Raw genomic sequence first — 9,379 nt, forward strand, 5'->3', positions numbered from 1 at the left:
CCCTGAAGGAGGGCACGGCAACCCACTTCAGTATTCTTGCCTGGAGAATCCCCATGGACAGAAGATACTGGCAGACTATAGTCCATAGGATCACAAAGAGCCAGATATGACTGAAGTGACTTAGCACACATGCATATCATTGATGAATGTATAAACTGCAGTGTTAAAAACAAACAACCCCAATATCTTGGCAATAACTGCTAAAATTAAAATACACTTTTCTTCAATGTCATTTGACTCATAAATCTTTCTTTTGAGAATCAATTCAGGGAAATAAAAGCAGTGATCCTTTAAACTATGACAAAAATATTTATTTTAGCAGAGTAAGCAGTGGGAAAAATAAGGGGAAAAAAATCTAATTACCTATTAGTAAAGGAATTATATAAATTACAGAATACCCTTACATTAAAAAATACAGCTGTCATGAAAAGAAATACTTGAATTTGAATACACCACAATGTCTACAAAAACCATCAAATGAAAAGCAAACTGGTTGGTCATGTGTATTATATGATCTTAATTTTGTAAAAATCAAACAATAACAGAGTAGACTAACACTGACTACATCAGGGATTGAGAATAAAGAAGTAATTGAAGCATTTCCTTCTTTATATGTATTTAGATATTTTTCACTTCTTACTAATTTTGTTTGCAGTAAAATACATATAATATAAAATTTATCTTTAGTGATATTTAGTATATTCAGAGTATTGCAACTATCACCACCATCTAGTTCCAGAACATTTTTTTGTCAATGACTGGCACTATCCCCTTACATGTTCCAGAACATTTTATCCAAAAGGAAAGCCTGTATTTATTGAGCAAACACTCCCAAATCTCCTTTCCCCAAGCCCTTACAATCAGTAATCTGTTTTCTGTATGTGTTTGTCTATTCCTGACATTTCATACAAATGGAATAATATAATATGCAGCCTTTTGTGTCAAAATCCTGTACATAAATATTTGTAGTAGCACTATTCATGATAGCCAAAATGTGGAAACATCTATAAACTGGTAAATGAATAAACAAAATGTAGGATAGCCATACAATGAAATATTATTTGGCCATTAAATGGAATGAGGAATAAAACAGTGATCCATGTACAACCTGAATGAACCTTGGAAACATTGAAAGAAGTTACATGTCTTACTCTTGAAACTACAGTTGACCCTTGAACAACATGGGGGTTAGGAGTAAGAAGCCAAAAATTTGTCTGTAACTTGATAGTAAGCCCTCTGGGTCCACCATTCCACATCCATGGATTCAACTAACCTCTAATCGTGTAGTGTTCTCATATTTACTACTGAAAAAAATCCACATATAAATGGACTTGGACAGTTCAAATCTGTGTTGTTCAAGGTTCAACTATGTAACTATGTGAGTGTGTGTGTGTGTATAAAGTAATGTATATTGGAGATGAACAGACTGAAAAAAAACATCTCTTCTAGAATATTTAAGAGAAGTGGGACACAGGCAAATCTCTGCCTCCAATATTGCAGAGAAATGCAGGCAATATAGGAGTCACCAGTTATAAGAGCAAAGACTCTTTAGATAGAAGTGCCCAGGGAACCAGTACAGTGGGAAAATTTGAACTGTAATTGACTAATTGTGGAGGCTCAGTATGGACAACTTTGAGTGGTAAAAACTAGAGGACCTAGTCATATGAGCAAAATTTTATATTCTTTATCTCCAAGAGTTAGACTAGATTCTCACAATACATCAGAGAAAAATCCCCTCCAGCTTCCAGCGGAGGGGGAGAGAGAAAAGAATCATTTTGAAATATGTCAGAGCACACACACACACACATTAACAATGCCTGCCCTAGGGAAAACTATTTAACCAGAGCCTAACCTAATAGGATATTATCAGAGCCCAGCTGACCTAGAGGATGGGGAGTACCCCATCTCCAGTCAGCTTTGGCCTTCCAAATGGGAGAAAGGAAAATCCCAACTCTAGCTCACTCTAGACATTCTATCCCACCCAAGCAAGTAGGAAAAAAAAAGAAAGAGAAACACTTATGAAGTTCCCTCAGAAGTATAGGCTTACTGAAACTCTGAGACCTAATCATGGGTCTATAGAAAGCTTCCCCTCACCCCTGCATTTCACTACCACATTATTTAAGGCCTGTTTATGGTAGCTCCTTTTACCCAGGTTTGACCATCAAAAAAAAAAAAAAAAATTACAAAGCATACCAAAATCAAAACGAAAAAAAATAAAAACCCACAGTTTGAAAAGGCAGAGTAAGCATCAGAACCATCAGAATGTATGGGATCAGAATTCCATACATTGGGAATATTGGAATTACCAGAATGGGAATTTAAAACAAATGTTATGAACATGATAATGAATAAAGTAGACAACATGCAAGAACAGATGAACAATGTAAGCAAAGAGATGGAAATCCTAAGAAAGCACCAAAAGGATAATGCCGTAGATCCAAAACACTGAAACAAATGCAGAATGCCTCTGATGGGCTCATTGGTACCCTGGATGTGGCTGAAGAAAGAACATGTGAGCTTGAGGATACCTCAAATATTAATAGAAACCTTCAAAATTGAAAAGTAAAGAGAAAAAAGTCTGAAAAAAGAAAAGAGAGAGAATGTCCAAAGTCTGTGAGACTGCTACAAAATGTATAACATACGTGTGGCAAGAATTTCAGAAGAAAGAATGGAACAGAAGAAGCATCTGAAATGATAATGAACCTAATCATAGTCAAAGAGCATTCCCTGCTCCAGGGAAACCGCCCCAGAAGTATTTTAGAATAGCCATGGGCCAAGTCCCACTATGTGTATTTTGTTTCTCTTGTTTTTTAATTGGTGTGTCTGTTACAATTAACTGATCAGAGTCTCATCATTGTACATTGGGTGTGTGGAGAGTAAAATAGATGATGTCTTTTGACTCATATGAAGAAGATCTCACCCACGGAACCACCCACACACACATACACATATATATGTGGAGCTGGTGCAGAAGAAAAGACCCTGGACTTCTAGCCAAATGGTAGAGAATTTGGGAGTCTTGAAATTTAGTGGGCATATTTTCCATGCAGGAAGTCTGTAACTTATTGTAACCAAAGAGTGAACAGAGATAGATTGGAAATCATGAGAATATATTACATCTTCTTCAAATAAAAACTGGACATTTTCCCAACCCCATGGATCTTGGCTGGCCATGAAAATTGCTTTGCGCAATAAAATTTGGTTACAGGGTTGTGTGAGCTCCAGAGACCTGTGTGAGTTAGCACGGTTCCAGTTTTCATTCCACTGTACTGGGATACAGTTCCTGTGTAAAGAAGTTCAAACTATAGTAGGTTTCCAAGCTGTTAGATTTTTATCTGATATAAATTATTTTGCATATGATAGCTGATAAACAGTATCTCAGTGTAATTTAACAGCTTTTTCTTTTTTTTGGCTGTACCATGTAGCTTATGTGAACTTAGTTCCCCAACCAGGGATCAAACTCTGGGCCCACTACAGTGAAAGCACCAAGTCCTAACCGCTGACCCACCAGGGAATTCCCTAATACATTTTCTTATTAAAGTTTGAACATCTTTTATAGAGCTTGTACCTATTTGCATCATGCAAAATGCCAAGCTGGAATCAAGATTTCTGGGAGAAATATAGTAACCTCAGATATGCAGATGACAGCACCCTTACAGCAGAGAGTGAAGAGAAACTAAAGAGCCTCTTGACGAAGGTGAAAGAGGAGAGTAAAAAGCTGGCTTAAAACTCAGCATTCAAAAAACTAGCATCATGGCATCCAGTCCCATCACTTAATGGCAAATAGTTGGGGAAACAATGGAAACAGTGACAGACTTTATTTTCTTTGGCTCCAAAATCAGTGCAGACGGTGACTGCAGCCATGAAATTAAAAGACACTTGCTCCTTGGAAGAAAAGCTATGACAAACCTCAGCAGTCTTTTAAAAAACAGAGACATCACTTTGCTGACAAAGGTCCATATAGTCAAAGTTATGGTTTTTCCAGTAGTAATGTACAGATGTGAGTGTTGGACCATAAAGAAGGCTGAGAGCCGAAGAATTGATGCTTTCGAACTGTGGTGTTAGAGAAGACTCTTGAGAGTCCCTTAGACAGCAAGGAGATCAAAACAGTCAATCCTAAAGGAAATCAACCCTGAATATTCATTGGAAGTACTGATGCTGAAGCTCCAATACTTTAACCACCTGATGCAAAGAGCCAACTCATTGGAAAAACCCTGATGCTGGGAAAGATTGAAGGCAGGAGGAGAAGGGGGCAACAGAAGATGAGATGGTTGGATGGCATTACTGACTCAATGGGCATGACTCTGAACAAACTCTGGGAGACGGTGAAACACAGAGAAGCCTGGCACACTGCAGTCCAAAGGGTCGCAAAGAGTCGGCCACAACTTAGCAACTGAACAACAACAACATATTTGCACGTCTTTTTCCATTTCTCTGCATGGTTGCTGGTCTTTTTACTCGCTCATTAGCTCTTTATGTATTAATTTATCATTGCTTCGTCCTTAAAGGTTAGATTTTTTTCTTAGATTTTTTTCTAAGTATTCATTTGTGTCAGCTATGCTTTTGCGTTTCTGCGGTGAAAACATATATAATCAAAATATTCAATTTTCCCTAATTATTAATGAGTTTTGAGTTATAGTTGGGAATGATTTCCTCCCCTAGATATAAAAAGAAAATCAGGTTTTGCAAATAAACATGTGTCCAATTTTGAATAGTGGTAGGTAAAGTATAAGGAATTAATGTAGTTCTTTTCCAGGTGGCTATCCAGGTATCTCAAAATTCCTTGTTAAAAAGCACTAATTACCCCCTACTCATTTTAGAAACTTCACTTTTTATATACTTTATTTCCATGTGTAATTAAGTCTATTCCTTGGTTTTTAATTTTGTTTTTCTAATTGTTTTTATATTAATTCATCAATATCAAATTGTTTTATTTATAGCATCTTTATAGCATGATTTCATGCACTCTAGAACTCATCCTCTCCCATTGCTCTACTTTTTAAAATGTTTCCCTGGCTCCTCTTGCATGTTTGCATTTTATTTTTCCAAAAGAATTTTGTAGTCAGTTTATGTAGATCAAAGAGGCCAGTGTGATTTATATTTAAATTGCATTAACTCGGATTCATGTTGATGTATGGCAAAACCAATACAATATTGTAAAGTAAAAAAAAAAATGCATTAACTCTATAAATTCATTTGAGATGAACTGACATCTTTATGATATATATTCTAATTCAAGATCATGGTATATGTTTCCATTTGTCCAAGTCTATATTTGGGTCTTGTAGGACGGCTTTAAACTTTTCCTCACATAGGTTCTGAACACTTCCTTTAAGAGTATGAATTTTTCTGATCTCAAACAGGGAAACACATTCTCATTTATTTTTCAATGAACTGAGAGATAACATTTGTAGCCCCCAAGCCAAATAACAGATCCTATTTGTCTTATCTTTGTTGTGGCCCAAGATAAAGATCGTCCCTTACATCTTTCCCATCATTTTCACTCCATGTACGTAGAGCACTTAAGAATAATAATGACACTTTATGATCCATCTTTAACTCTGGACAAAACATGTTGAATGTTCTAATAATTCCCATTGGAACTTGAACTTGTGTTTGTTCCCCCAGGGAGTAGCTGGTTCTTTTCATGCCATGATATTGAATCCATTCATATCAATACAGATGTTATAAATACACATGTCTCAAAGATTGTTGAGCCTCTTTTATCCAGAAATTAGGCAGAGAATTGATCTGAGGTCACTCTGGAGTGGTCATCACTGCTTTCAGGAACTAGTTGAGTACCGGAAGGTTAATATGTCTGTGGAAAAGATCCTAAAACCATCTAGATCAACCCACTTCATCATTATCATATGAAGAATCAGAAGTACCTGTTAATGCAGTGAATTATCTAATCTTACATATCTAGGACAAGATTTGAATCCACATTTTCTCAGTCCCAGTTCACTACTCTTTCTGCTATACCAATTTAAGTGTAAGCTGTGCTGGAGCATCCTTTTCAATATCAGGTATGTGGGTGCAGAACCAAACCTAGTTTCTGAAAAAGTTAAGTCAGAAGAATGTGGAATTAGAGAAAGGGCAACTAACATCAAAACGGAAAGTCAAGAGTATGAGTACTTGCATGTGTAGATTGGCTTAGTCTTGGAGCAATTTATTTAGAATACATACTTACAGCAGAGTTTTGAGAAAGAAGAGAAGAGAAAAACTTGGTTTGATGACAAGATGAAAGGGCTTTGATGAGAATTCTAGGTATACATCATTTCAATTGACTTTCAGTGTAAAGTCTTCTTAGATCTCAGTGAGGATTTCCCTAGGCAGTTTAGTTTTAATGTTTACAGCATGTGGTTTTACATAACTTCTAAGAGTCAGGCACGACTGAGCAACTTCACTTTCACTTTTCACTTTCCTGCATTGGAGAAGGAAATGGCAACCCACTCTAGTGTTCTTGCCTGGAGAATCCCAGGGACGGGGGAGCCTAGTGGGCTGCTGTCTATGGGGTCGCATAGAGTCGGACACGACTGAAGCGACTTAGCAGCAGGTTCTCCATTATCTTTCTCTGTCTCTACATGAATCTGTTTTCTATTTTTTCTAAGTGAACTCTAGAAATAGGAAGTTTCCTGCTGCAAACCGCTTTGGTGAAAATCTATAAAATCCAGCAGTTAAAAAATATCTGCCTTCAGGCAGCAGAGTGTTTAACAGAGATTTTATATTTAACATATACTTGGAAATATATAAAGGCTTCAGGCTTTAACCATATCATATTCATGAGCCTTTGAGGTATATGGCATTGGTGGCATAGAACAGGATCATATATGCCTGCATAACTGAAGTCGAAAACTAAGAATAAGAGTCTATTTCATTTTTATTCTGAACCATGGCTAATAGAAAATTTAAACAGACTGTTTCTCTGTATCCATTTTTTTCAGGTTGTATTCCCTTACCCCACTCATTGCAGGAAACCGGTACCTACCGTCCTTTCCATCATTGTGTTCCCACTAATAATCAATCATAATTCTCAAATGTTGTTCACTCCAGTCTTTCTCTGGCATCATGATGTTTTGCAGAAGGTTGCCATTCCTTTCCCATTCAAAACTTGGTATCTACCTGTGAGATTTTTTAAGTGTTTCACAAACTAAGGAGTAATATTCAAATAACTGAATTTTTATTTCTTTTATAAAGATTGGCATCATACTTTAAGCAAATTGCAAAATCATAAGAATTAACCTGAACTGATATTTTAATTAGTTAGTTAAAACATCTAGAAAGGTCATGGGGAAATATTTGAGCAATGTGAACAGAAGAATGATACAACAGAAAACTATTATCTAGTGGTGGGAAACCCCTATATTGTTTCATGCAGAAAAATCTCACTTTGTGTTTAATCACTGTATTTTTCCTCATTCTCCTCCATTTGGAAGTGCCAGAGTCCTTCCTGAAATCAAACTAAATGGCCTGGAATAATCAGTCTGTCATAACTGAATTCATCCTACAGGGTCTTTCCAGTTCTTGGGAACTCCAGATGGTCTATTTCCTGTTTTTCTCTGTAGTCTATGCAGCCACTGTGCTGGGGAACCTCCTCATTGTGCTCACCATTGTATCAGAGCGACGCCTGCACTCCCCCATGTACTTTCTGCTGGGCAACCTCTCCTTCATTGACATGTCTCTGGCCTCATTTGCCACTCCCAAAATGATTGCAGATTTCTTCAGGGAGCCCAAAGTCATCTCTTTTGACGGCTGCATCACCCAGATATTCTTCCTGCATCTCTTAGGCGGTGTTGAGATTGTGCTGCTGATATCCATGTCTTTTGATAGGTATGTGGCTATTTGTAAGCCTTTACGCTATTTAACCATCATGAACCGGAGAGTGTGCCTTGGGCTTGTGACGCTTTCCTGGATTGTCGGCATCTTCCATGCTATGAGTCAGCTAGCGTTTACTGTGAATCTGCCCTTCTGTGGGCCCAATGAAGTGGACAGTTTCTTTTGTGATCTTCCCTTGGTGATCAAACTTGCCTGTGTAGACACATACATTCTCGGAGTGTTCATGATCTCAACCAGCGGCATGATTGCCCTAGTGTGCTTCATTCTCTTGGTGATTTCCTACTCTGTCATCTTGGTCACTGTTAGGCAACGTTCTTCTGGTGGGTCCTCCAAAGCTCTCTCCACCTGCAGTGCCCACTTCACTGTTGTGACCCTTTTCTTTGGTCCATGCATTTTCATTTACGTGTGGCCTTTCACAAATTTCCCAATAGACAAAGTTCTCTCAGTATTTTATACCATTTTCACTCCCCTCTTAAATCCAGTAATCTATACTCTTAGAAATAAGGATGTCAAGGATTCCATGAGAAAATTTAGCAGCCGTGTCTTGAAGTCTAGCAAGACTGATCATAGCCCTTGATTTGCTTTTGCTCATATGAAAATGAGCATTTATCCCCCTCTCTTTGTTGGTTAACAATGTCATGCTAGTGCAAGAAATCATATAGCTCATGGCAGAACTATTTTCATCATCAGTCTCAGCAGTTACTGAGTTTGGTCATATTAAGAGTTCCTCATACAGCATAATATTTACAATGAAACAATACCAAACCAATATCCAAAATTTTACTGTACAAGGACTCACTTTTTATAATATTCAACTTTTGTCAGATGTAGGCATTTATTTGAGTATTAAGACATTCACTTGTTTTAGGAAAGAGTGGATTTCCTTCCAGACTCTTATGATTAAGAAAAGGAGCAAATGTGAAGGTATCAACACTTGTACACTGAAGCAACAGTGGAATTCTTTATTGTTGATGAATAATACATTTTAGTTCAAAGGTCAGAAAAAATACTGCAGTTTCTTGGTAAGTGAAGATGTTTGCTATTTAATATTTTATAACCTATCTTCAATGAGAATAAGAATGTTCTTTATTTCAGTCCCTAAGTCCTCTAGTGTGGATTAAACAATTTTAAAACAGTACAGTAAACACTAAGAAAATTCTTATAGTCACATTCACATAGAAACATTCTGGAGTCATATGTACCAAATCCCATCCACATTCCTGATCTACAGAAGATGAAACTAAGATCCAAGGACATGATAACTTTTCAAGGTCATGTTTTTTAAGGCAGAATTTAGATCACTCAGGTTTCCCTGGTGGTTCAGTAGGTGAACAATCTGCCTGCACTGCAAGAGACCTGGGTTTGATCACTGGGTCAGGAAGATCCCCTGGAGAAGGAAATGGCAACTCATTCCAGTATTTGTGCTGGGGAAAACCCATGATGGAGGAACCTGGCAGGCTACAGTCCGTAGGGTGGTGAGAAGTCAGACACAACTGACCTACTAACACTTTCATTTTCTTTCTTTAGATCATTCACCTACAAA

At 37.3% G+C, this 9,379-nt stretch overlaps 1 protein-coding gene across 1 annotated transcript; it reads left to right on the plus strand.

Annotated features, from left to right (window-relative positions):
- The first annotated feature begins 7,465 nt into the window (after positions 1–7,465).
- Positions 7,466–8,413, plus strand: LOC105004116 (olfactory receptor 4K3). The gene has a single exon (XM_010861657.1). It carries the CDS (start codon positions 7,466–7,468, stop codon positions 8,411–8,413), a length of 948 nt encoding a protein of 315 aa, XP_010859959.1.
- The last annotated feature ends 966 nt before the right edge of the window (positions 8,414–9,379 follow it).

This window comes from Bison bison, unplaced genomic scaffold (assembly GCF_000754665.1).
Source record: "Bison bison bison isolate TAMUID 2011002044 unplaced genomic scaffold, Bison_UMD1.0 scf7180017857938, whole genome shotgun sequence".
Taxonomy (NCBI): Eukaryota; Metazoa; Chordata; class Mammalia; order Artiodactyla; family Bovidae; genus Bison; species Bison bison.